The sequence below is a fragment of the Aythya fuligula genome, chromosome 19 (assembly GCF_009819795.1).
Source record: "Aythya fuligula isolate bAytFul2 chromosome 19, bAytFul2.pri, whole genome shotgun sequence".
Lineage (NCBI taxonomy): Eukaryota > Metazoa > Chordata > Aves > Anseriformes > Anatidae > Aythya > Aythya fuligula.
In genome coordinates this window covers 6,684,967-6,711,601 of record NC_045577.1, presented here as the reverse complement: position 1 = coordinate 6,711,601, position 26,635 = coordinate 6,684,967, and the positions used below count along the sequence as shown (strand labels likewise).

The window sequence follows — 26,635 nt, the reverse complement described above, 5'->3', positions numbered from 1 at the left end:
TGATTGACAGATGGGGACGAGGCAGCGATGACTCAGGCGCTGTGGTCTCTGTGCAGTTTGTGAACGGTCCCAAAATAACCGCGGTGCAACCTCAGCCACGCAGAGGGGCCCCTTCCCCACGGTTGAGGGATGTGTCCATGTGGTTAGAGGAATACAAGCAAGAGGCTAAAGGGGATACCTTCACCTGGTAGTAAAAGGCAGCACCATCTGTGGATTAATCTGCCCTAAAAGACCACCACGGTGCTGTGCAACAGGAAACGGAGGCACTGTCCCACATGCAGAGCATTAATGCTTCAGGAATGTTGGGTTTTCTGGGTAGCCAGAGGAGGGAGGATAAAATGCGCTTTTTTAAAAAAATAAAAAATAAAAAAATTGCTTGGGAACCACTAATAACCACAAGCATTTGGGATCTCTGCTCTGAATCTCTTCTGGAGAGGGGAAGAATGGTGCAAAGAGCCCCCAGGCCTGGCGCTAGGGCAGTAGCTCAGCACTGACTCAGCACCTGGCAGGCATCCCGCTGTGTGTCCCCAAGGGCATTGTTCAGGTCTCGGGGTCCTGCGTGGGGCAGGCAGGCTTGCAGCATGCCCCCAGTGCGTGAGCAGCTTGGAAAGCCATGAAAGAAGAAAAGACAAAGTTGTGTTTTGGGGGCAGCATCTCCAGTCCTGGCAGGGCTGCGATGGGATGCACGTTGAGTCCTGGCATGGAAGGGGTGGTGGTGGCTGCCTGGGGCTGGGGCTATGGCAGCAGGGGGCTTGTTGGGGGGCATATGGGGCTGCAGCCCCCTCCCCTGCCCACCAGCAGGGATGCTCATGCTCTGGGCATGCCGTAGAGCTGCAGCAACCCCTTGCCCTGGTGCAGCCATGGTCTTGCTGGGCAGCATATAGCATTACCAAATGAGCGTGCTTATCAGACACGTAGGAGCGCCAGCAGCCCCTGTCTGGATGGCCAGGTCCCCGCGTCTGAACCCCGGTGGCAGCATCCCAGACAGGTGTGGCAGGGCGCTGGCAGGCAGCATCATTGCAAAGGCAGATGTTTCTGAGCCCGTCCCAAGTCTAGACTGCTCCAGCTGCCATCTTCCGCATGAGGAGTTTGTCTTGGAGCCCGGCTGCTTTTGTAGAGCAGCAGTCCTCGCCAATTCAATCAGCGTGGAGGGGAGAGAGAGGTGATTGGGAACGCTGATAAAATATGAAGTGCCTATTTCCAGTCCTCCTTGTACCAGAAAAAGCTGCTCAGGCTGACAGTCTATGATAAATTAAGGAACACACAATGTGTTTGAATGTCTCTTAATGAATGAGTCATGTTTTCTTTTGAAAAAAAAAAAAAAAAAAAAAAGAAAAAGAAAGAAATTGCATGCTTTGTATAATACATGGGAAAAGTTTTAGCTTCACTTATGCAGTTGGGTCATAATTTTTTGCTAATTTAACCAAAATTATCCCCAAAGGGAAAAAATCTTGTAGGCAAACGGCTAAACATCAGAGAGCTCTTATGTGCATAAGACAAAGTTCATTTTGAAGAGTAGTCATTGAGAGTGTGACTGAGATAGATGTACTGCAAAGGATGTAGGGATGTGTTATACGAATATATATAGTTATAGTTATTTCATAAACCTCTAAAAATAGGAAGTGAGTGATAGAGAATGGGATCCCTCTATTTCTTCACACCCCTTCAGACTTCCTGCCAGGGTCTGGGATTGCTCGAGCCTCTGGATTTCTCATGCAAAGTCTGTTCCTGAAACGTCTGTAAAAAAGCATTTTTTATCAAGCTGGAACCCAAATCTTTTGCTATGTGCTATTGTGCTGCCATGCTATGAGGAATCCAATTGTGGACAAGGACTTTTCAGTGAGAGGTGTTGCCCAGACCCAGAATAAACATCTCTTTCTTGCGGAAATGGTATTACAGGACTGGCTGCCCACCAGCATCTTGGTTTCTGCCAGAATTTCGAGGGCTTTTGTTTATAGCCTGGTTGAAACCCAGATGTGTCCTAATTATAAAATAATAAACCTGCCTCGGAGAAGAACATGACCAAAGTGCTGGACTTTTTTCTCCAAACCTCCAGATCTGTTTCAGGCAGTTGTTCAAGCTGGGTTTTGGTTCAGGTCTTGTCTGCTTCCCTGCGGAGTGCCTGGCAAGAGCAGGGAGGTGAAGAGGGGCTGCTGTGTCTTTTGGGATGAACTTTTCTTTTCTGTTCTCCTGAGCAGGGAAATTCTAATTCCAGTGCTGCCCCTGCAGCTGCTCAGTCCCTTCGTGCTGCTGCCTCCCAGATGTTCAAGGCTAAGCAGTGGATTTGGGGCAGTGGCCTGGCATGTGAAATGTGCCTCGTCTGCCTCCAGGAAGGAAAGGCAGGTTCTCGGTCTGCAGGGATAAATAACATCACTGCTCAGGGTGCCAACCTGGGGAGAAGCTTTCGATGAATTTTTTGAATTTGCTTTTAAGGTGACTTTACTACATGTGTGAGCATCTGAGATGGAGGAGTGTTGCCTCTCCTCTCTCCTGTTTGCACACAGCAGCGTGCCCAGCTCTGAAATGCAGCCATTTCTGGGATAGAGGGGAATGGAGCCACTGGTGCTGAGCATGGGAGGCAGAAATACAGCAGAAAGACCTTAAAACACAGATGTGTCAGCCCGTCAGTGTGCTCTGGAATGTGAGCTGAATCGTGTCCTGGGCGGTCATCAGCTATTTACTGCCAGGCTGAGTACCCGTCCCTGGGGAAACAATTACAGAAATACTTTGCTAGCTGAGCAATCCGAATCAGTAATCACTCAAAAGGAAGAGAGTCATTTCCCAAACCACCAGCACCGATTCCTGTACCGATTATGCTTTCCTCGAAGCCCTCCCCAGACAGGCTCAGACTTGCTCTGGTTTTGAGACCTGAAGACACCTCTGCTGCTGGGTGCTGCTGGGGCAGGGGGAGCCCTGAGGAGGGTCCTGGTGTGGGAAGGGCAGGGGGATGAACAGGCTGATCTCAGCAGCAGGAGGAAACGGTGAGATTTCGCTTGTCCTCAGGGCCTGATGTATTTCACTTTCAGACAACCTAGCTTAATTTGCAATTTGAAGCACAAAAAGCTAAGAAAAAAAGTCCTTTTAGCGCCAGAAAGTTTCCCAGCAGCAGCTTAGAATAAATCCTGTAATCATTTGGTGGGATCAGGCATTGTTGCTAATGCTACCGTGGGAAACTGAGAAGGGTTAAACTTCCATGTGGCCGCCACGAGCTGCTCCACGGAGCTGTTCAGGCTGGTTAACAGCTCTGCTGCTTGGCTTGAGAAGAGAGAGTATCTGCTTCTGCCACGTTTCTCCTTGATCTCCCATTTTGCTTCGTGTGATAGCGGGCTGTGTGTTCCCTGCCACCGGTTTGCAGCAAGGAGCAGGCAAGAAGCCAGGGAGACAAGACCCAAGGTGCGAGGAACGGCAGCTTGCTGGAAGGCTGCGGGAGGCTGTTGGCTGTGCTGGTGTTGCAGAGCATCCGTGCAGAGGGAAGGCAGGAGGAGTGCTGTGCTCCTCCAGCTGCCAGGGAAGGGAAATTCTGCCTCTCTGAGCCCTTCCCACTGTTCACAGTGGGCTTCCCCAGGGATGCTTTCAAGGGTTACAATAGAAAAGGTACACACAGGCTCTGTTTGGTTCATTTAATGCTTCCCTGCATCCCTGAAGTGGGGTGAGGATGGAGTATGGGGATTGTCTGGGCACTACCTGCAGGCAGAGCCCAGCTCCTGCTGCGTGGCAGCTCGTGGATGGACGTCTCTCGCTCTTGGTGTCTTGGAGCTTTGTGTTTTAAGTGAGACAGCATCCATCGTCTGTAAGTAGCTGGGCCCCGGTCCAGCCTTATTCTTCTCTGGCTGCCTCTACGGATGTGCATTTTTCTGTGTGTGTGTTTCAGCACTGCTCTCCCCAGGCAAAGCCAGTTGTCTGACGTGGGCCTCGTGTTTGAAAACCGGAGCTGGATGACACAGAGCCTCATGTATGGGGCACAGGGCAGAGGAGAAGTGAGTCACGAAGAAGGCACGGTGTGTGTCCCATCCAGTCTAGCTACCAAGGAACCACGTGAGAAAGAAGAGCGTAGCCTTGCAGCGTGTCATGTTCTACAACTACACGTGTTCATCCAGCTACCCCCGTCATCTCCACCTTGCCTTGCTTATTTATCTGTTGCCATGCTCTTCACGAGAGGAAAAGAGGTTGAAGGAAAGGCAGCAAATTAAACTGAAGCAAAGTGGAAGGGACTCCAGAATTCTGCACAGCTCCTTCTGTGCTGCCCCAGCTATCTGCTAACTCTGTATCCCCGCTCCAGTGCAGGTGTTAACTCTGTATTTTTTTTTAGCTTCATTGTGTTCTGAACAGCACACGTTTTTGGAGAACATTTTAACTCAAGTGGCCAAGTGCAATTGCAGCTGCTGTTAGCAGGAAGGTAGAAGAGGTCACCTCGAGTCTGGTATGCAGGAACACATTTCTCAGGCAGTTGCATCTTCTCTTTCACATCTCCCTGAAGTTTTTTGGTGGAGAAGAGGTTAAGGACTTGAATTAATCTTTGGTAAACTCCATTAACTGTCACTACATCAGTTGCATTCATCTTCTGATAGTTATCTTCCCAACTGAAAGGGCAAGGGGATTTTTTTAATAAAAGCCTGGATTCTGGAGCACAATTATGCGTGGGGCTTAAAAAAATAGTACAATTGTGTCTATTTGCACAGCTGTATAATTGTGTTATGTGCGGAGCCCTGAGCTGGCACAATGGCAAATTAAAAAGTTGTGTGTATTGCTAAAATGAGGGTCGGCTGTGTCAGTGAGGGTTGTTGATACAAGGAGCAGTAATACTGTGTCAGCCAGCAGCAAGTAGCTCGCAGAGGGGTCAGATAAAGTGTCCCAGGCCACAGAGGCTGGAAATCTCCAGGACGGGGAGCAGCGTTGGGTAGCAGCAGTGAGCAAGAGCAGTAGAAGTGCATCCTTGCGTGTCTCAGAGCAGGGCATTAGCTGTTCCGTCCTCTGTAGGCTTTTACACCTCTAAATCAGTCATTTTTTTTGATGTTTTTACAGCAGATAGAAATAACTACAGAAAGAAACGTTCTGGTTCATTTGATGTCCTGTCAAATTACTAGCACAGAGAGAGACTTGCCCTGGGCTTTGTTTACTCTTCCCTCTGGCTTTTCCCTACTGTCCTGAGGTTTGGTTGGATGTCTTTTAAAATCTCTCTCTTACACCAATAGTTTATTGCTTACCCGCTGTACCTGAGGCTGGTAACATCAGGGGAGTGTTCCTTTGTGAGTTACCTGTATGGTTCGGGCAGGTTTTCTCTGTTTGCAGTCTTAGGCTGGGCAGGAGCCTTCGGGTAGGGATCTCCAGGGTTTGTTTTTGTTACTAAATCCCGCACTTGACGATTGGAGAGCGTGAACTTTCCGCTCCTCAGGGCCAGCAACGCGCAGCAGAGCCTGAGCAGTTCTGCCTGGAAGCCCTTCAGCAGCGACGGGGTCGGCCCTGCAGCGGGCCCTGCCGTCGGGCATTGCGTTTCTGCAGGGGAAAGCTGCTGGGAAGGAAGCGAGGCCGTGTCAGCACCGTGTGGTCTCAGGGCACGAGCAGCACCTGCTCTGTGCACTGCACCCAAATTCCCCACAGCACGCTGCTCCCTCACCGCTGTGCCTTGGAGAGCTCAGGCCGCCTTCCAAACATCCTTCAGCCGCCTGCTCTGGACCTCTGTCCTCCCTGAATGCACTGAAAGCCCAGCTTTTGTAACCAGCTACTAGAATATAAATCCTCTGGGAGACGCTTTAATTAACAGCTATTGTTGTTAGCCATGTTTGGCTTGGGGGGAAAGGCGTTTTGCAGAGCTATTAGCAGTTGCAAGCGGCTCTCCAGAAATCGGAATTCTCCAGTCCATTGAAAAAAATAAATAAATACATAAATGAATAAATTCCAAGAAGTTCAGACCTCGCTGGTTAAATGTTGTTTCCTAACCTGTTTCAGATCAGCGTGCAGCTGGGCAGCTGAATATCTCCAGCTTGTTCTCACCCCCTTACAAGAGCCCCCGCTTTTCTGACCCGTCTCCTTCCACCTCTCCTGTATTTCAGAGCCATGCTTAGGAATTCCCAACACCGACACCAATTTTATTACATTTTATAACACGCTGCTTTAAAGTATGAAGTGCTTGGGTGCAATTAGGTGGCAACTCGTGTCGGAGCCGACAATACCAGTACACCCTCAGGCGGTGTGTGTTGGAACCCATGGTTTATTCCAGCCCACCCTCGCCAAGGTGCTAACACGTCACTGCTGCTGTGTGCCAGCACGGAGCAGGAAACTGGGGCTGGGAGGCAGTTGTGTTACCCCTGCCTTCCAGCACGGGTCCAGGAAGCTGGAAGTGTGAAACATGGCTGTGCTCAGGGAAATGTGGCTCTCAGCAGAGAGATGTGAACGCTCTGTCTCTGCTCTGTGGAAATACGTGCTTCTGCAGATGTTATGGGCACGGCTTTTAGCCCCTTACAGTGATAGTATAAATTGAAGGTGGATTCTGGCCTTATCATTACATGGTCCATGTCAACAGGTTTTCTCCAAATGGTTGCGTTATGGGTATTTCTGAAGCAGTCAGGAGCAATATCCTGATGTAGAGCTGTCAGTAATGCTTATTTTTATTTTTTTTAGGGTCCCCCAGGTCTGCCGGGCTTACCAGGACCACCTGGCAAGAGAGGTTCCCGGGTGAGTGGTTTAAAAACTTCTGTTTCTTTCCATCTGTACTTGTATCCACGTGTCCTACTGCTCCAAGGGCTGGTGTGTGGTCCTCTGGCTGAGCAGGGATTGTTTCAAGCCCCACTGCTGAGGTCTGCCCTTCTTCCTTTCTCCCCTTCCATGCTAAAGGCTTTCAGGATGCCACAGCTTGGTGATCTGCAGCCTCGCTGAGCTAAGGTTTGACCTCAGCAAAGCTGGGGATGAATGTTTCCAAATGGCTGTCAGAAGGATGAGGAGCCCCATCTCTCATTTGGTCTTCGGGATCCCTTCCTTCTTGCAAACTTGCTGGTACTGGCTTCGGCTGCTTTTTGCCTGTTCTCCACTCTTCCTAGACTGTTTCCTTTGCAGTCCTTCGCTGTCACTGTGCCTTCAGTAGTAGGACCATGGTCTAAGATCAAGGACTCAGTAGCAAGGGCAAACTTCTGTGTTTCCCAAACCAGAGACCTGCTCTCTGACTCATTTTCAAGATCTAGAACAAAACACCTAAGCTGACCTACAAGATCTGTTGCAAATTCCTGACTTTTTTTCCCTCCCCACACTAAAGTCTGGTGCAGATCTTTGAGCAGTGGATGCCATGCTGAGGAAACGCCTGGAGCTGAGCGCAGCAGCTAGCTGTGCTATGTGAGAAAAGCTTTCTGCGTTGGCCTAGCTGCAGAAATAGTCTCTCAAAGCTGGGCAGCGTGCCCTACCTCGATACGGTTAACTGTTGGCACATTTTCGTGGCAGCAGTGTGCTGTCCTGCAAGGTATGGTCGTGGAGCACATTTCCTGAGCGCTGCACTGATGTGGGTTGGGAATCCAACAGATGTAAGTGTCTGAGGCTGAAATAAGGGAATATTTGGATTTGTGATCCAGGCAGCATCCTGGCCTGGCAGCAGAGGGAGATTTGCTCACACATACTTGGCTCAAACTCAGCCCTATGTAATGTCTTTAAAGAACAACCAAGAGGCTAAGAGCTAGAGGGTTGTGCATTCCCCAAGGACACTTGTTACAGTCCTGTGAGATCTTGCAGCAACTGGTAAAGATAAATGCACCTCCTTTCTGTAACAGGAAAAAAAATAATAATAAAGGTCTGCAGGACCAACTGCAGCACAGACATGGATATCAACAGACCTGAACGCTGACTGAGGCTGTAAGCATAGGGCACTAGATAGCATCAGGCTTGAAACAAAGCGTTCCACATCAGATACGGGTGTTCCAGTGCTAGGTTAAAGGCAGGACTAGATGATCTTAGAGGTCTTTTCCAACCTAAACGATTCTATGATCGTGTTCTTTGGTGAAATATCAGCACAACTGGTTATGCAGCTCCAATGTCTTCTGCTTACCAATGTCTGAACAGCGACCACATCGGCAGATGGCCTGGAGTTTGCCTTTATTAGCAAGTCCCCATTAAGGCTGAGAGTTTGGTCTTAACCCAACTCACTGCTCACAGGGGGTGTTTGGTGTTACTTTTTGCAATCCTGTGGTGTGTACACAAATTCTGTGTCTGGAGCCCCAGCTGCATCCCCTGCCTGTATGAATGACCAGCTTTCACCTCTAGCTCTGAATTCCACTACCTACCAAAACTCGAGTTTTTCTAGAAGGAAAAAAAACATTGTGGAAACCATGTCACAACTCAGTGTTACTCCCCAGCCGTGGCATGCTCCATCCTATATTTAAGACAATCCCCTGAAAGACAATGAGCAACAAAGGATTTCTGAGCTCAGTCCCTGCCAAAGGTGCTGAGAATCAGCCCAGAAAAGAGTTCCCAGTTAGGAAGTGCTCAGCACAGCTGAGCCTGGCTTGGCTCAGGCTGCTGCAAAGAGGCTGTGCTAATTTTGGGAGGGGGCAAAAGGGTCACTCTGTAAATGTCTGGCCTGGAGCACTGGAGACAGAACTGCTCTGTGCGTAAGATATTTTGACTTTGCAACACGTTTCTAGTATTTTTTTTTCCCGTGGCTCTTCAGGGTTTAAAGATTTAACTGCAAGGAAGAGGAACTGCCAGAAACTAAGACATGCTTAGGGGAATTCTTGCATCTTTTGCTTTTGTTGTGCATGACTCACTTAAAAATAAACGTGCAACATGGCCGGGGGGATGTTCTACCTCTGCTTTACTTGCTCTTCAAACGAAGCAGCCACACAATTTTTACACCAGCCCAGCCCAAGGGCAGCCCATGAGGTGTCCCGTGAGGCTCCAGGCCAAGCTTGGACCTCCCGAGGTGGGGGTGAGTACTGTGTGCAACTTGCAGAGCTGGGTGCCAGGGGAAAGGATGGATTTCTTCTTGTCACCAATGCAGTCTATGGCCTAGAGCATGAGACATAATTGCCCTTGTTGTAGCTTGCATAATTTCTACATTATTAATGCCTGTACAGTAACTTGGCTTATTTGAAAATCTAGCTGCAGCAATTGACTCATGACCTTCTGTAGCTGTGAAGTCCATAAAGTGTCTGTCTTGCTGATGTAGCGCAGTATTTCTACTCCTTTGAATTCTGTATCGCCTCTGTTTTATTTCCTTTTCTCTCCTCATATTGGTCAGAGTAAAATGAAAGCTCAGCTTAGCCTTTGCGTCGAGGGTGAGACTGTGGGCAGCGACAGTTTGTAAGAAAAGCTGGCTGAAGCCATGACTCTGCCTCCTGGTTTCCAGCAGATAAATCTCTCTGGACTCATGCAGAGTCAGAACGTTGCTCTCCATGTAAGCAAATGCCCTGGTTTACAGTAACAAATGCCAGTCTGTAATAGCATGAAGGAGGCTGGGTTTGGGCGCATCTCAGTGCTCAAGTGCAGCACGGCTTAGAAGCCAAGTGGGGAGCAGCAGTCTTCTTGAAAATGCCATTTCCGTGATTTTTAAATGTTGACCTGCCCATTTTAAGACAATTAAATCAGTTGTACAGCCAATCACTCAGAATCAGAGGTCTGTTGAGAGACATTCAGGATGCATGCCCCCCTCTGCAACCACGAAGGCAGAGAGGTTTATTAAATACAAGCCGAGTGTTTCTCTTCCTCCCTGTTGCAAAAGGGACTGACTCCAAGGGAAAGGAGTTAAAATGCTGCCTGTTAAAGTGCCTGTTGGAGGGGAGGCAGTTTTAGCAGGGAAGGCTTTCCCCAGGTTCCTGTGATGTGGACGCACTTTGCCAGGCACAAGGTGGGATGCGTTTTCCAAGCAGCATCACTCAGGCACGCACACAGCCCCCAAAGCAGCTCAGTGCAGGTTGTGCATCACACTCCAGCCTGGAGCAGTTTTTTTTGGTGACCTTTACACTCCTTCAAACACCAAGGTTTAGCGGGGAGGTGGCAGCTGGGCTGGATTCTGCTGGCGGAGCTGTGCTAACAAGCTCTGCAAGCAGCTGCCAACAAGGGGCTCCCTCTGGAGCCGTGGCTGCTGTGCTGCCGGAGCTTCTCCGCCTCACCCCGGCCTCGAGCAGCTTCGCTGCAGGGCTGCCCATGTGCTGGGCTGCCAGCATCTTTGTGTTGGTCACAGAGTGTGGCTCATTGCAGTCCTCACTGGTGTAATTAGGCCAGAAAAGTGCCCACAACTTGATTTGACTGCAGAGAATCCTGCAAAACGTTGTACGTGGTTTTAACTGGTGCTTTTCGGACAAGCGCTTCATAGACCCTCGTTATTTGTCGTCGTCCCCCCGGTGTAAAGGAGATCCTTATTATTTGTCCTCCTCCTGTGTGATGGAGACCAAAGTCGACATGTGACAGGAGTCCAGTTGTTGGCTTCACTCCCAGGGCAGCAAGAAAGAGCCATGGTCTGAGCTCCTAAATAACGTAGGGAGCCAAGTCCCACTGGAAGTCAGCCTCCCGTTCAGACAGGTGAGCTCTCAGGTACCAGGGGAGCGTTTTACCCAAGGGAGTTGTTTTACCCACGGCCACACAGAAGGCCGGAGGCACAATTTGGAATAAGGCCCCAAAGCCTGGCATGCTGCAGTTGTTCCAGCCTCTCAGCCCACTGCAGCACAAACCCAAAAGGATGGGTGAAGGAAGCACACGAGCATTCACTGATGCTCTGGGATGCCCTTACCATCCTGCTGTGAACCGTAGCAGCTTGAGAGATTGCAGGGTCCCAGTATAACACGTCCCTGTTACATTTGGCCTGTGGTTGCAGAAAGTCTCCCTTTCCTTCAAAATGCAGGGCTTCCCCCCTAAAACAAGCAAGAACTTAGTCAGCTCTTCAGGCTCCCCGGTATCCTCATTCCGTGAGGAAGATTTTCCAGTTTCTGAAAAGAAGTGTTTGTTTGGCTTCACTATAAATATTTAGCTCATTTTTCAGTGAGCCAAAGGTCAGAGTGGGATCTGCAGGTCAGGAGCAAAGAAGTCGCTTTACTCAGTGAAACCTCAAGACATAATGGGTTTTGAATGAGTGGTCATTCCTCTGACTGAAGCCTTCCAGCATTTAGCAGGAGTTTGGAGGGTATTTCCCCCCGCCTTGTGACTGCTGAAGGGATGGGGGCAGCTGTGCACAGTCCCACTTTTGTTAATTTTTGTGGGCTGTGAAACACTACACATAAAAGCGCTTCTGTGAGCAGGGTCCCATCTCCAGGCACGTCACCCCGAGGAGCTGGATGGTGCAGCGCCGTTCTCAAGTGGCTCTCGTTCACGGGAAAGACATTCCAGGGAGATTACAAACACGTCACCTTTGGGAAACCCTCCTCACTTGGAGAACACATTCGGGGATTGTTCTGTCCTCGCTGCTGCAGAGCCTTGGGCTGCTGCTGCCCCTTGATAACATTTTCCATGGAATTTGTGGTGCAGCTTTTGAGCGATTTCAGATGCAAGGCAGCTTGTCACTAGGCTGGGTTGTTTCAGCAGTTATAAAGGAGTCAAAGCAGGTGGGTAAAGGCACATTTGCAAATAGTAACGTGCTGTGGGATTTTTTGACCCAGTGGTCTCAGCATTGTCCTATCCTGTGTGTAGAAAAGAGAAGCAAAACTAGTATAATGATGATAAATATATTTAGGAGGATCCTCATTTCTAGATATGAGTGGGGAATTGAATTAAATCCAGGACAGCCTGAGTAGAATATAGCAATTAGCTGTAGACCTACAAAGCAATTAACTCTTGAATGGCTTCTCCATGGAACAGGAGCTATTTCGGGGAGCACCGGCTGCAGGCGGGCAGTTGTGCTGGGCACAGCAGGAGGAGAGGAACCAGCATTGGGCAGGGTTTAATAGAGCAAGGGTGGGGAGCTCGGGGGCACGATGACTTTTACTGGGGTTTGCAGATCAGTGCGTGGATTAATTTATAAGGCCTGTCAGTTCAGATTTCGTACTGCTAACAGCTCCCGAGGCGGATGCTGTCCCGTACCTTTTGTTACTCAGCCCAGCTAACTGTACCACGCTGCATCTTCCAACTCTGCCAAGAATGTGGGTGTAAGCATAGATTCAGGACTAACCATGTTGGAACACATCAAGATCAGTTATTTTTACCATTTTTAGGACTCCTGCCAGGCTACGCCCTTTTCTCTCCGCAGTTACGAGAGCAGTTTAAAATGTCTAGCACAGCCCCCAGATTTGGTTCCGGCAGTCACTGGTGTGCCAGGCTGGACTTCCCACCATCACCCCATCAGCAGGATGTGGCTGCTTCTCGCTAGGATGAGACCACGTTGGTCTTTGGGAACAGGATGGGGTTCTGATCATCCTCTGCTCGGATTACACACTACGAGTCTCGTTGAATTCGGTGTTAAAGCCTTCATCTTGTATGTCAGGAGCCTGGTTTTTTCATAATCACACATTTTATCCCTGAATACTGGGACCAGATGCTTTCTCCAGTCTTTCCTCCTTTACAGTTCCACTTCTGTTTAAGACTTTTTTATGATTATGTCGCTGTGCTTTGGTTTAGCTCTGGAAGCACTGCACCAAATTTGGCTGGAGGAACGATTCGTCTCCTATCCAGGAGCTCTGGGTGGGCGGCCGAGCTTCCCATGTTCCAGGTTTCCTCCTGGAAACTCTCCCTGTCAGCTAGGAGTCACACCAAGCTGTTCCCTCCAGTCTGACGCTGTTATAAGCCTGCCCCAGGCTATGGTGGAGCACAGATTTCAGCTAACTGCACTGACGTGGGCTTAGAGCCAAGCTGCCGACTTCGAAGTTGAATAACAGCTGAATTCCCTCCTCAAATCTAGCAGTAGCCTAAATTTATGAACCCTGTTCAGTGCTACCTAGATTATTGCTTATGTGTAAGTGCTTTTTAGGAACTCATCCTTTATAAAGGCTTTCCTGTTCTGGTTTCTGCCACTTGTATTGATTTTCATCCATATTTAGGACCTGGAAGACTTGGGTTCAGGTGCTTTTGCTACTACAGGCTTGCTGAACCACCTTAGGCAAAACGTGAAGTCTCTGCATCCCACCCAGTGAAGTGGACAGATGATGCCGTGTTTTACTGGGGAGATGAAGTTATTCAAGACCACTGGGTGCCCATGTGCTGTGGTTGCAGCAGTTATATGGGTTTTCAGATGATAATTTGTCATTCCAAGTCCTTAATTTTAATTAAAGTTCTTTCAGTTTCATTGAAAATTCACAGCCAGGCTAAACTATCAGAGAATTTCCGGTTGAAAATTTGGGAGGAAATTAAGAATGGGACAATAAAAGTATTTGGGTAAAAAATGTCCTTTGAAAAGTTCAGTCTCAGCCTTTTAATTGAACAGCTTGTTACAGCAGAGCAGCATGGGTTGTGAAATAGTGCTGAGCACTCATCAACTGTCTATACCGCAAGATACAATAGCTAGACAAAAAAGCCTTTATTTTCTATTACAGTGTAGTAAAAATAAAACTGAATAAACATTAGCCCACTGATACTCTTTCAAAAGAGGGCAGGGGCACTGAACTTGGCTGGCAGTCGCATGTTTAATTGCAGCGATCTTCCTCGGAAATCAGATCCTGAAGATTTTGGCCCTACATATGCTAAAGTGCTTATTGGAAATACTACAGCTTACTGAGAAAGCACTTGACTGGCTTTTTATCCCCCAGCCTGTATTCCTCCTAGCTGGAGGGTACATTAAAGTGCTCCTGACGGCGGTGTAAAGCTCACACAGTGCTGGCAGAACAGGAGCCCTTGGAATTGAATCTTCAGGTTGTTTCATCTCCCAGGAACGCGTTCAAGAGGACTTAGAATTATTATTACTTCTGCCTGAAAGGTTAACAGATCTTTTGTGCTATATACAATCCCAGGATAAACTATTCTTAGCTGCTTATTCCAGATAATTCCTTAAATAGGCTTCGGAAAATATGCAGAGTGCTTTTAAAACATGATGTAAAAGGAGATACCGGTGTGTGTGACCTAAGGTGGATACCCTGACAGTGTCAATGGCTTCTGAGACCTATGCAAGAATGCCAAGTCAAATGGTTTAAATGGGGTCCTGCCTCCTCACCTCCCATTTTACTGTCCTGCCATCCGTTCTCTTCCAGGCCTCTAAAGACAAAAATCTGTTTGCCTTGTAGGGGAAAAGAGCTCATCTTAAATAAATAGCCAAGCAATTAACATTTTCCTTTTTGTAACTACTTCTGTTCTCTTCCATTTTCACCAAAAAACAACTTGTTACCACCTCCATGCCCTTCCTCTGCCCTCTGCCTATCTCCATCCCTTTTTGCTGGGACTTCTTGCACAGCTTTCCCTCCCCTGACCCCAGGTAGCTCCTGTTCCTGGCCATGGGATGTTTGGTGTCACTGAATCGCCTCATTGGCATGTATCTTGTGGGGATAAGTAAATGTCACCTTCTGTACAGGTGAGGAACGGGTGGCTGCTATTACCACCCGTGGGCTCCCAGGGAGGGCCCCGCTGATGCTGTGTCCCAGTGCTGGCAGGTCTGGCCTCCTGCATCTCTTGTGACTGCCGTGGACATCTGCCCCTTGACTAACGTTTTGTGTTTGTTGTGTTTTTTAGGGTCCCCCGGGTCCCCACGGAAACCCTGGCTTACCTGGCCCCCCAGGCCTGAAAGTAAGTATTCATCGGCACGAGGAGTTTTGCCTTCTCAGAGCTGTTGCTTTCTCATTTCGGAGACGTACCAATAGGGGAAGTTCAGCCTTTTTTCGTCCTGCCCCACACAAAACGAGGAGAAGCTGAAGCCATTTATCCCCTCCCCTCTGCTCGGCACAGGCCCTCCAGCAGCACAGCACAAGCCTTTTCCTGTGCCTGCAGGAGACCCCGCTGTGCGCCTTCGTTCTTGGTTCTCCCTAATTTCAAACACTGCCTAATTAGGATCCCGCTGAAGCTCGCTCTGTGCTAGGGAGCACGCTGCTTTGCTGAGATGAGGGCAGCGGAAGCCTCCCACTCACAAAGTCGCCCCACGTCCTGATTTGCTCACTTTATTTCTCATGGATTTTGTGGCCTGTTCATCTGCCTGCGCATCCACACAGCAGTGGGGGGCCGGCAGCACCCACATCTCCTCTGCCTTCCCCCTCCTGAAGGTCCCTCACTTCTCCTTCCATCTGCACAGTTCCTGGGCAGCCAGCACTCTTCCCAAACTGCTTGCTCCTAGATGTCCTCATCTGTGAGTCACCCGTGAGGTGTCAGTGCCAGAACCCCATGTTCTGCCCTTTTTATCCTGTGCACGTGTCCCCCCATGGTGCTGGGGGCATCCCCACTGCCAGGCCCCTGCCCTTGCCCGGGGATGTTCACACACATTCAGCTCCAAAGGGGAGCTAATTCAGTCTGCTGCAAAATCCTGCAGAAAGGTGTTTGAATTCCCAGCTTGTTCCTGCGTCCAAGACTTTTTGCTGCCTAAAGTCTGTGAAGTTCTTGGGAAATTTGTTTGCTTTGTTTTGGTGTCATCGGTTACACGGGAATAGATTTATGTCTCGTAATGCCTTTCTGGGGCCAAACTGTCGTTGAGTTTCAAGGGGCAGAGCTTCGTAGAGGTTTTCACTAACAAGGAAGCTGCAGGATGTTTCAGCCAAACACAGAGAAAGGTGCAAGCAAGATTCCTTTCTTTTTATGATCTCATCAGTAGGCAGAGCCGTTAGAAGCACTGCTGATGCTCTGGGAAAAAGATTCTGGAAACCTGGCGTGCTGCCATTATGCGATTAAAAATTAGGCACTGGAGACGTGGTGGTGAGCAGCAGCTGTTTTAAATTCTGAAGTATGGCTATATGGCCTGCAAAGTGAGGCCGTAAAAGTTCTATATCTCAGTGTTCTGCATTTATTCTCCATCAGTGATTTCCAGATCACACTTGCTGAGTTTTACAAGTCAAATCAAAGTCCTTTTTACCTAACTTCCAGGCCTGCAAATTCAGCCTGATCCAATCTGTGCAATCAAACTGTTTTTTTATGCTATATTTTTTTGTTTTTTTTTTTGGACTTCAGTCCAATACCTTGTCAGAAAACATCATTTGGCTGTAATAAAGCTATATTCAGCTGGCCTTCTATTAGAAATTAAAACTTCCTATAGGTATTTCCCCCCGTCCTGCTGAACAGTCTGTCTGGCAGCAGAAGCCCTCAGCTGGGGGATGGCTGTAGCAGGCGGCAGCAGCGATCTGGTGCCATCAGTCTGTACTACGTAGTGTAATTTTACCCAGGCACCATTTGCAGGATCAGACTGTTCTCCGTGAGGCTTTGTCACAAGAAGCACTGAGTTTGCAAAGGGATCTGAGAGCTCAGCCCGGGCCCAGGTGTAACTCCACCTCTAGTAGCTTCTAGAGCCTGCAAAGCCACATTTGCAAGACCTTTGCATGTGAAGCAGCTCTTAGAAGATGTGTATCAGTTGCCAGGGCTTTGTCTTCCCTTCTTGCCTTAAGTTCTTAGGTGTTACACCAGTCCCAGAAGCTAGTAGTCACAGAAAAAGAAAAAAAAGGTATTTCACCTCCTTACATTTTAAATACCAATTCCCTTCACCAGGCTTGACAAACCTGCACCTGGTATCTTCTTAGCACATCCAGCCCATGGCCAAAATTATGGATTGTGAAGGGCAGCCCCAACCAGAATTTGTGCTGGGAGCCTTCAGGTGGCAGTGCCAGCAGGGCCAGGTCTTCCCTGGACAACCATTAATAACAGGGAAAAAAAGGAGCAACTTGGAAAGGAAACTGAACTTATCAGATAGGTACAGCTTGGAAATTATGACTAACACCAAGTCGTTGTCACTTAGGAAGTAACCCAAGAGCACAGTTTTTATGAGCTGAATTAACAGAGCACTCACAAGGTCGGTCAGTGCCTACGTACAGGGGATGTGATTCAGTGCTGCAGCTGCCTGAGATGTCCGTGTGCATCTCAGTTCTGCTCTCAGCTCTGGGTGCATTGTGCTGGCGAGCACCGGTGTTGTGTTGTCAGACTGGCTTTATTTCTGAATCCATCCTGTGCAGAGCACACCTTGTTCTGGTGGCTGGAGCTGAGCACTCACAGGCCCTTGTACTGAGCAAGCTAAGCTTGAACTTAGCTCGCTTTGCACAGAGCTGTATGTAGCTGTTGAGCCAAATTCCCACCGATCTGTTTGGGCACGCTTCCACTGACTTCAGTGGCAGTACACCCACTTGTGCCACCCGAGAAATAAGCTCATCCTGCTTTTCTCAGCAATTTATAACGTGCAACACTTTAAAGAGGCCTTCCTGCCACTTCTTGGCATTTCAATTTTTTGTCCTTGGCAGTTGCAACATTGCTGTTGCATCTAATTAGAAAAGACTGATTGTAGCAGATAACCTCTTAAGCAGATGCAGACATATATTTGGCTGGGGATGCTGGCTGTGGGATCTGTAACCTGCTGGGGGGAGCAGGAGGGGCGTTCTTGCTAATGAATAGATGCAGCTCTGGGGATGTCCTAGGAGTGTTTGGGACCGGGAGGGAAGTTACCTGTCCAGCAGGGTGTTTTCCAAAGGCACTACAAGAGTTGGGTTTGTGTTTCTTATCCAGAAGCCTTTGCCTCAGATGTTGGTATGTTCTGCTTAGTTAGCTGCTCTGGATAAATCTCTCTTGTTACAGTGTGAGGCAAAGTTGAATTTTCCTTTTAGTGAATGGTTTGACTCTGATGCCTCTGATGTTTGGAATACTGTTAGTGGGATTGCAAAGCTGAGGTGTTTAAATTGCACAGCCATCAACTTCTCTCATGTAGGGAAGAAAAACAGAAGAAAGCAATTTCTTCCTTTACAAGAGGAAGGGGGAAGCGAGAGGCTTGTGGGCAAGGTGCCGATGGACAAGGTGTAGGGGCATTCTCTTGTTGCAGTTGCTGCACAAGAAGAGCTGGGCACTTAATCCTCAGTCTCAGCCCTCAACATCCAGCCATCTGTCCTCTCTGGCCCTGATGCAGTCTTGTTGATTAATCTTAGGAAATTGTGATCACACCGTGGCCGAGCTCCCCCCCTGTGTGAGGACTGCAGCAGTGTTGAAAATAGAAGTGTGGTATGAGACACAGTCCTTGCTAACATGGTCTGGAGCTTTCCAGGGAAAAATGTGAGAGGCTTGTATTCCTCTGCATGGCTTGGAGTCATCTCACGGAGCACGTTTGTGGAGGGTGGTGGGTGTCTACATGCAGCAGTATGTTCATTTTGCAGAGTAGAAACGAATACCCTGTGATCTTGACTGCTGTAATCTTTTCCAAGCAGTGATAGCACCCACAGCCTGCTCAAAGAGTGGGAGAATTGCCCTGATAGCAGCTGTGTGCAAAGCAAGATCGCCTGCATGACTTCAGTTACTGCTTGGAAGGCAGGCAGCCTTCATTCAGGATCTGTACAGACGCATCTGCCTTGAATCAGCAGTGCTCCCTACAGTCCGTAGCCAAGCAGTCTCTCCCTGAACCTTACAGCTTGTGATGGATGGTGAGCAGGAGAAGGGGAGACAGACACTCTGCAAGGTGGGAAGTATGTCTGGGAAGTCGTCGCAGTGATGCTGCATGGAAAATCAGCTGGCCATAGCTAGATCTTTGTGCTGTCAATGAGAAATGCCAGGTAGTAAATATTATTACTCCTTTGTACGATCTCGCTTTCCCTCCAAGCACTCCACTTGACAAAGATTAATTACCCCTTACAACTGTCCTGTGCTTTGGGTTAGTTTTGAATCCCAGGCTGCCGACGTGGCATGCAGAGATAGGGACTTGTTTGTGATCCCAGGGGCGTTACACAGCCAGTGCCTGATACTGTCCTGGCCGTGCCAGCACAATGTTATACAGACCTAAGCTGCTGGGTGTGCTAAGCCTTACCTCTCCCCTGCCAAAAGAATCTGGCACGCTTCAAATCTCTTCTACTTTTTCCTGCTTCTGTCTCTTAACCTGTTAGGTACACACGCCACCTTTCCACTGTTAAAGATTTTAAACCGGGATTTTCAAAGGCATCTACTGAAATTAGACGTTCATATGCTGCTGAAATTCCAGCCTGGGTTTGTCAGAAGGTCGGTCTTCAGTTGTACTTTCTCTCGTCATGGTTGTTGAACAAGAAAATAATGCATACTGCCACTTAAGATAAAGTGTGCCTCTTCCCTCTGCCAGCCTGAAAGCCTCACAATTGCTCTGGCTGCTGGTGCTGTCTAATTAGTGTAACTTTCTCTCCAGTTTCATCTATTCCCCACAGTTAAAGAAAGCAACAGCAGCTAGGAAGTTGTTAAGAAGGATGGTTTACCCACAGTAATAGGCTTGGTAATTATTTTTGTGATGGTACTTGTAGACAAGGAAGAAATCACAGCTGTCTAGTCTAATAAGTATCAAAAGTCCTGACGTTGCCGTCTTCCAGATATCCTTTCTTTAGTCAATTTAATACTGTCAAATACTATTTAAAACTCAACCCTTTAGCAGCAGCACTCACTCACCCAAACCAGCCCCAGGAAAACAGAGCTGTACCTAGGGGCTGTAGGGATAGCTCTTTAGGAGTAGCACTTGAGATGCGAGGACGAAACAGAGATAAAACTGTGTTTTTCTAATTTGGGGGCTTGGTGAAAGCAAAACAATGTCTATGAGCAGGATCCTTAGATTATGTCATTAATTTAAGTTTTTTTGTTTCAGGGTCAGAAAGGAGATCCTGGGCTGTCACCTGGAAAAGCTCGCAGTGGACAGAAGGTAAGACTGACCAGACTGCACAGGCATTGAGACTGTGTTGTACTTATTGTATAAGCCCTGTGTGTTCATGTGGAGGGGGTCCGTACTGCAGCCATAAGCAACACAGACACTCAAGTAGATTGTGGACTTAAAATTAAGACTTAGACCCTGGATTCAGGACTAAAGAGTCAGCTAAGGTAGTGGCCACAGTGCACTGAAGTGCTTGCTGCCACAGCTTCTTGTCATCCAGGTGTTTATCTGTCTTAGGTGTAACCTAAAGCCCAAACTTAAGTCCCTGCTGCTGCAAGCATGCGGCTGCTTAAGCTAGGTGCTTAAATAGTGGATATACATCTGTGTGAGATACAGCCACACACTGCCGTCTCTGGGCATGCAGCTGTAGAAGGAGGCAATCCCAATACACGCAATTAAAACCGTGAAGGCAAAAGAAATGATGTTCTTGCTGAGGAGCAGTGCTTTGCCTCCCGTCACAAACGCAGCCCGCAGCAGACTGCTGCTCTGAGAGCAGCTTCGCTGTCTCGCTGGCAGAGAAGGAGAACTTCTCAGACCACTGCACTGCCAAAGTGTGGATCCTGCTGTGTGGTAACCAGAAGCCTTCCCACCAACGTCTCATCAAATTGACACAAAGCACACACAACTGGGAAGTGTGGCTGCTTTCTGGATGTAGCAACTGTTAAGGATCAGAGTTCTCCTGCTAATTCCTTTCAATGAATTATGAGCCCCTTTTTTGCTGTTTCACAGCTGAGTGAATTTTACTGAAGCAGCAAGGCCTCACAGAAGTCTAGAAATGAATAGAAGAGCAATCAGAACTTCCCAACACCTACCTCAGTTACTTCTATCAGTAGTGTCTGCACAATACTTCGTAATTCATGTTCGGGGCAAGAAGCCTGCACCTCTTCCTTTCATCATATGCCTTGCTGTAAATTCACAGCTAATAGAAAACATCAGCCATGAAGAGCTCAGGCCCTTCATTTGAAACCAGATGCTGCAATGATGTAGTGCACACCACACAAACACGAGATGGAGGGTGACACTAGCACACAATGAGATGGCTAAATCTGAAACAATGCCTTTAACTTAACAGCACGAGATGCCTTTTGAAATGTCGGGTACTATATCAGAACGGCATCACATGGAAACCATCCACACGGACAATCTGGAACTGTTCTCCTGTAAGCATGCTTAATGTAAGAAAGGGAGAGATCCAGATCACTTTCAGCTCATGTTAACAAGGCTTTGTTCCTGTTAGCAGTAATAGAAACAAGAAATTTCCAGCAGGACTTTGGAGCAATGCCTAATTTTCAAGCTAGATACTCCAAGCGTTAGAGACCCTAAAGGTTTGATCCTAATCAGAGGAGGCCAAAATGTACTTGTGCTAATGGATCAGATGTTAGAGAGTTCTCACACCAAAGTGCTCTTTCTATGATGATTTGGATTTGCCAGCTGGGAAGTGATGCAATCCCTTTTCAGAAGTGCAGGCCACTGAAAAACCTCTCCCAAGAGCAGCCTGTAAAGTTTCAATCCATGTTACATAGGCAGGTTAAATACTTACACCAACAGAGCCACCTGAACTGGAGCCATGAGCTGAGCCAGCGTGGTAGCGCAATAAGAGCAGAACCACAGGATTTGGCAGGGGGTATCTGTTGTTCTTGTTGCATATAAAAGCTAGAATTTTCTTGCCTTGGAGATTTAAACACCTATGGAAAGGCAAATGAAGCAAGTGGCTGAATGAGAGCCTTTTTTAAAAAAAAAAAAAGGCATTCATTCTGCTGGTAAAAAGCTGGGCTCCAGCAGCAGCTGTAACTAATTAACTGGGTTTATAATTTATATGAGCCAGTTTAAAAAGATGGTGTTTAAATCTACACTTCTTATCCATTCTGTTTTTGAAGAGTCGCAATTAGAATCACAAATATCAATAGCTGGGTACTACCATAGGCAAAATAATTTTAGTAACAGTGTGCTGAGCACAGGGACAATGTTGATGAAAATTAATGCGACTTGCTTGCTTCCTACAGGGAGATGTGGGCTTACCTGGTTTGACTGGGTTCCCTGGACCACCTGGTAGAAAGGTAAGTGTGTGTCCTTTTCTAATGGATAAAATCACTATTGTTAATTTAAATTGCCTTCCTCTAACTCTAGCTGAAAGATTCAGTTAAGCACTGGTACCCAGCAAAAAAAATCTTCTGCCTGTTTCACAGGTGTGTAAACCATGACACAGGGCTGGAGCAACTGCCTGGGGGTTGTAACAGCAACACTCTGTATGAGTACAAAATGAAATTCTGAATCCAGGTTTCTCTTCCTTCTTTCTATTTGGTGTCCACTGCACTGCATCATCCCTCTGCGCCCTGACACTGGGTCCTCATCAGAAGGCTGAGTTCAGATCTGGCTCAGCTCATATGTTAACTGGGTGGACCTAGAACCTACATCAGTACTCAAAGGTTGGATTCAGGATAGGTTTAGGCACTCCAGGGGAAAACCTGACTGTCTCTCCTGCTAAAGCATATTTCAAACAAAACATGTGTAGGCCTCCCCTCTATTTTGCCTGGAGACTGACAGCACCAGTCAGGTTTTGCTTTATTTGCTTCCACGTTGATGTTTCAACATTAGCATTGCCAACAACATGCCTATGCCTAGAAAACGACACACGGGGACAGAGCACAAGATCCTTCCATCCTTTATGTTGCAGCAGAGCATGTGCGTGTGTTCACATGTACAAGTCCACACCACAGTACCTTAGTGATCCCTACCTTGAGTCCGCACCTTTCATACATCAAGGACACTTCAGCTGACCTTCGAGCTCCAGGCTGTTTTGGCAGGTTGATTTGGTTTTCTGGAAGCTGTTGAAGGGAGCTGCTTGATAGTTGTGCTCAGCAGACATGACTCTCCTTCCCAGTGAGCCAACATTGACAGAGCAAAGCCGAACAGTTAAATTTAGCACTCTTGGTTCAAGCACTTTTGGTCAATGGGCCGTTGAAGATATACTGCTGTTCCTCAGGCCAATTAGCTGCACACAAACACCACCTCAAGTATGCTTTAAGACTGTAGGGAGAGAAAAAAGCTCTGAAGGAAGCTAAAAGAAACCCTTCCTCTCCGCGACTGCTCGCTGTATGCTTTATATTGGAATCAAACTGGCAAGGGTAGGGGACTGTGTTTATGTTTCTACTTCCAAAGCTGATCATGCTGTATGGAGCTAGGAGTAGAAAAGTGATTAATTAGCCATCTTTTGCTGTCACAAACAACTTCTAATAAATAAGGTGCAAAGAATATCATTTTCCTGGTATAACAGCTCATAAAACAAAACCTTGTGGTTATGATCAGCAAAATGCAATGTCAGGAGAGCAAGGCCTCATAGTGGAAAAAAATGGAGAAGGAATAGGAGATTGAACAAACATTCCTGAGTCCAGCACATGGCCTTCACATCTGATCTTGGCTCCCCTAGGACAGGATGAAGGCAGGGGTATGCTTCTGTTTCTCTGAGTAATGAACAAGTTGGATGCAGAATTTTTTCCTTTGGTACAGCTTAAAAAAAGTACCTCCCAGTAGCACTAGCCTGGCAGTGGTTTTGGTGTAACCTGGCTTTTATTAGCATCCTGTATTAAGAAAAAAAAAAATAAATTACAGCTGTTGGAGAAATGTTTGGAAAAATCTTTTTTTATTTGGATTCCCTGCTGGCATTCTCCCAGTGAAAATATGCTGGTGTTTGGCCGAAAATAGGCAACACAGCTTGGCTACCAGAAAACAGCTACGCCTTGGAAATGGACATCCCTCCCTCTGACTCCATGGGGGACAGTGAAAAGAGCTCTGAGGACTTTGATCTGAGAATTCTGTGTAGAAACTTTCGGAGAGGCAAAAGAAACAAAACACTTCTCTCGCTAAATGAAACAAATGTCTCAGCAGCGTGAGCTGGAGCCACAAGCAAGCGGCATACGGTTTTGGACAGCATGGCTTACACCATAGCACCTGCCTCGTGGATACACACCTTTGGCTCTTTGTAGGACCAGAGAGCCTGGTCTGCCATGCCCAGACATCTCAGCAGCACTCACTGCATCGTTACTGTCGGCCTCAAATGCTGTGGAGGAGCCAGTGGTTGTAGCAAAGTGCAAGGTTGTGCGGGACAGCAGCAGTGAGAGAGAAGCAGCTCTGCTAAAGTCACTCAGGGAGTAAAGGCAGAGCTGTGAATTGGTCAGTGCTTGAAAACACATCGTGTCGTGCCGATCTCACTCGCTGGCCTCTTTACTCCTTACATTTCCTATCAAAGTGCAGGATGGTTCCTTATAGCCAGGATAGAGTGAATTATAAATATCATCACAGATGAGCAAATCCTTCACTGGAGTGCAATTTCCTTTCTAAATCACAGCCCTTTGTGTTGAACACCCTGTAATCATCAGGAAGTGTTTGGATAAAAGAGCAAATGCAGTTGTTTTCATACCCTCTGCCCTGTCATTTTAGAGCTATTTGAAGAGGATTTAGCAGGTAAATGCTTTCACATTCCAGCTAACTTCAGCATATACAAGCTTTTCTGTTTTCTCCTCATTATAATTAACCTGAGACAGAAATAACTGCAATATACCGTCAAGAAACACACATTTGAAGCTTCCCAGAGCTCACTATAAATAGTGAAGAGGATATTTAATAGGATGCAACCGTAGTAGAGTACGTATTTAACTTCAGTGGAATTCACTTACCATTATAGAGATAGCAGTGCAGTGCTTGGTGCAGACATTAGCTCAGGTCGTGCTTTGAGTGCCTGAGGGGCTCTCCCCCAGCCACCTGCCCTAGGTGGACAGCAGAGGCTTGAAATCCCTGTCCTGCAGGAACCCAGCCAGAGCAGGATGATCCAGAGCAGCCAAGCCAGGCACCTCTGTCTTGTCTGGATGGAATTAGACTTCTTTGGGGGTGTATATCCATGGAGGTAATTCCTCCAGCTCTCTGGAAACAAACATAGTTCCTGCTCCAGGCCGTGGATGGAGGAGCTGGGCAGAGGCCCCAGGAAGAAACCCATGGGCTCCATGCTGTGCCAGGGTGCGTCTGGCCATGCTGAACCCCGGGCTGTTTGCACTGGCAGCTCTCTGGAAGGGGTGAGGTGGGCACCAGAACAGACGTCCTCAGCCTCACAGCACCCTGCTGGTCCCTGCTGCAGGGACAGGCCATGTTTGGCCTTCCACACCCGGGCGGGTTTGGAGCTTTGCAATCCCAACCATCTCCCCTCCTTTCTGGGCCTTGTCCAGGAGCCAGAGAGCAGCTAAACGTGACAGGATCTCGAGGGGCAAACTGCTGGAGGTGTGCAGGGAATCCATCTGCTGGTGCTGCTCCAGCAGCTGCTGGGCACTGCCAGTGTAGGAGCCACAGGCTGAAACGTGCTAACAGTGTTCGGAGAAAGGACCTTCTAGGAAGTTCAGATAAGGGCCAGCCGGTAGCCAGATGGTTTTTCAGATTATCCACCGCCTTCTCGGGGGTGTGCAGCTCAGAAAGAGCAGGCCGTGATACATCAGCAAGGTTGAGCAGGGGAGAGATGCGGTGAAAAGGGAATTGATGATTTTCCAGGCCAAAATGTCTGAAATAACGAGCGAGGAGGAATGCGAAGGGGAGTGGGTAGTAGCCAGGATGGCTGAGAGCATTGCATACCTCCGCCAGCGCAGGCTTAAGCTGCAGGTCTAAAATAGCCCATGGGAAGAATAAAAAAGCAGTTAAGCAGAGGTGTGGACCTGGGAGCAGAAACAGGCCTGGGTTCATCTGGTGAGGGAAGCGAGAGGCTGAGGCCGTGGCCAGGGCTTGGTCAGGGCTTCCAGAGCAGGGGGCTGCTCCCCGTGGGCTTTGCAGACAGGCAACGTGTGCGGGAAGCCCTGGGCTGGGACAGGGCGAGGAGCAGGGGCTGAGTTGCAATTAGCAGTTGTAACCCACCCTGAAAGCCTTTTGTTATTTCTGTAGTATGTGCGCAAGGATTATTTCTTGTTTGTTTTCTCTGCCCGTTTGTTTCAGGTTAAATTTTCTGCACCCCTCCCTCCTTTTTTTTTTCTCAGTCTTTCTAGTAGCCCAGCTAAACAATCATCTCTCTAACCGAATTTAATCTTCTAATCTGCTCTGACTCCACTTGACGGAGTTTTGATTTATTTTAAATAGCTGAAGTAACATAATAAAGGGAAACAAAAAAATCTGAAGTGCCTGCCACTTGCAGTATTTAGCCCGTGTTTGGAGAGAGATTTAGCTAAATCCTGGGGAAAGGGAACTGTCTTAAAATACATACTGATCAGTCTGCAGCTGAACAGGCTACCGTTGTAAAGCTCCAGTGTCTGCATCTCAAAAAAAAATAAAAAGGAAACTGAAGCAGGTTTATGAAAGACCTGTGAGAATGATTTGAAGCCTGCAACACCTGCCAGCTAGCAAGATGGATTAAGAAACTCATTCAAACTAATTCAGCAGAAAGCAGGTTAAGAGAGAGTTCGCTCACCATTTTAGGTAGCTTGGTAACGAAGAGCTCTGCATGTTGTCATACCTTGTAATAATTAGATTAGAAAAGCTGGAAGCTAGACAGGTTCAAGCTAGAAACCAAGCTGAAGCTTCCCATGACAGTAAGTGGTTTTGGAGCTTTTTCCTATGGCATTTCAACTTCTAAAGCAAAAGTGAGAGCTCTCTCTGAAATGCGAGTGACCCACTTCATGTAAGGATTGGTGCAAGAATTGCCAGATAAAATTACACAGGAATGATCACTGCTTTCACCGTGGGCTTGAGATCTGCAGTTGAGATCCAGGCTTTTCTGAAGGCAGCAGCTCAAGTCCCCCAGATTGCCCAAAGCCAACGCTTTAGCCTACAGGCCTGTGGTTTCCTAAGGATGACAGATAACTGTGGATTACGAATAGCCAGACCTGACTGTAGATACAACTGTCTGTTGATGGAGCAAGTCCTTCTCAAGTAGCCGCCAGCCAGACCCTCGTGGTGCAGGCTGCTGCCACACTGCCTTGCAGCACAGCCTGGGACCATGGGCAGGATTTGGGC

General features: G+C 47.9%; 1 protein-coding gene across 1 annotated transcript in view; it reads left to right on the top strand.

The window, feature by feature from the left end:
• The window catches only part of LOC116497028 (collagen alpha-1(XXVII) chain-like), a 150,251-nt gene that overhangs the window by 17,517 nt on the left and 106,099 nt on the right, over window positions 1–26,635 (top strand). The window contains exons 4-7 of the mRNA XM_032200523.1: window positions 6,619–6,672; window positions 14,560–14,613; window positions 19,592–19,645; window positions 21,658–21,711. Of these exons, the coding sequence (XP_032056414.1) occupies window positions 6,619–6,672; window positions 14,560–14,613; window positions 19,592–19,645; window positions 21,658–21,711 (216 nt within the window). The remainder of the gene's footprint in view (window positions 1–6,618; window positions 6,673–14,559; window positions 14,614–19,591; window positions 19,646–21,657; window positions 21,712–26,635) is intronic.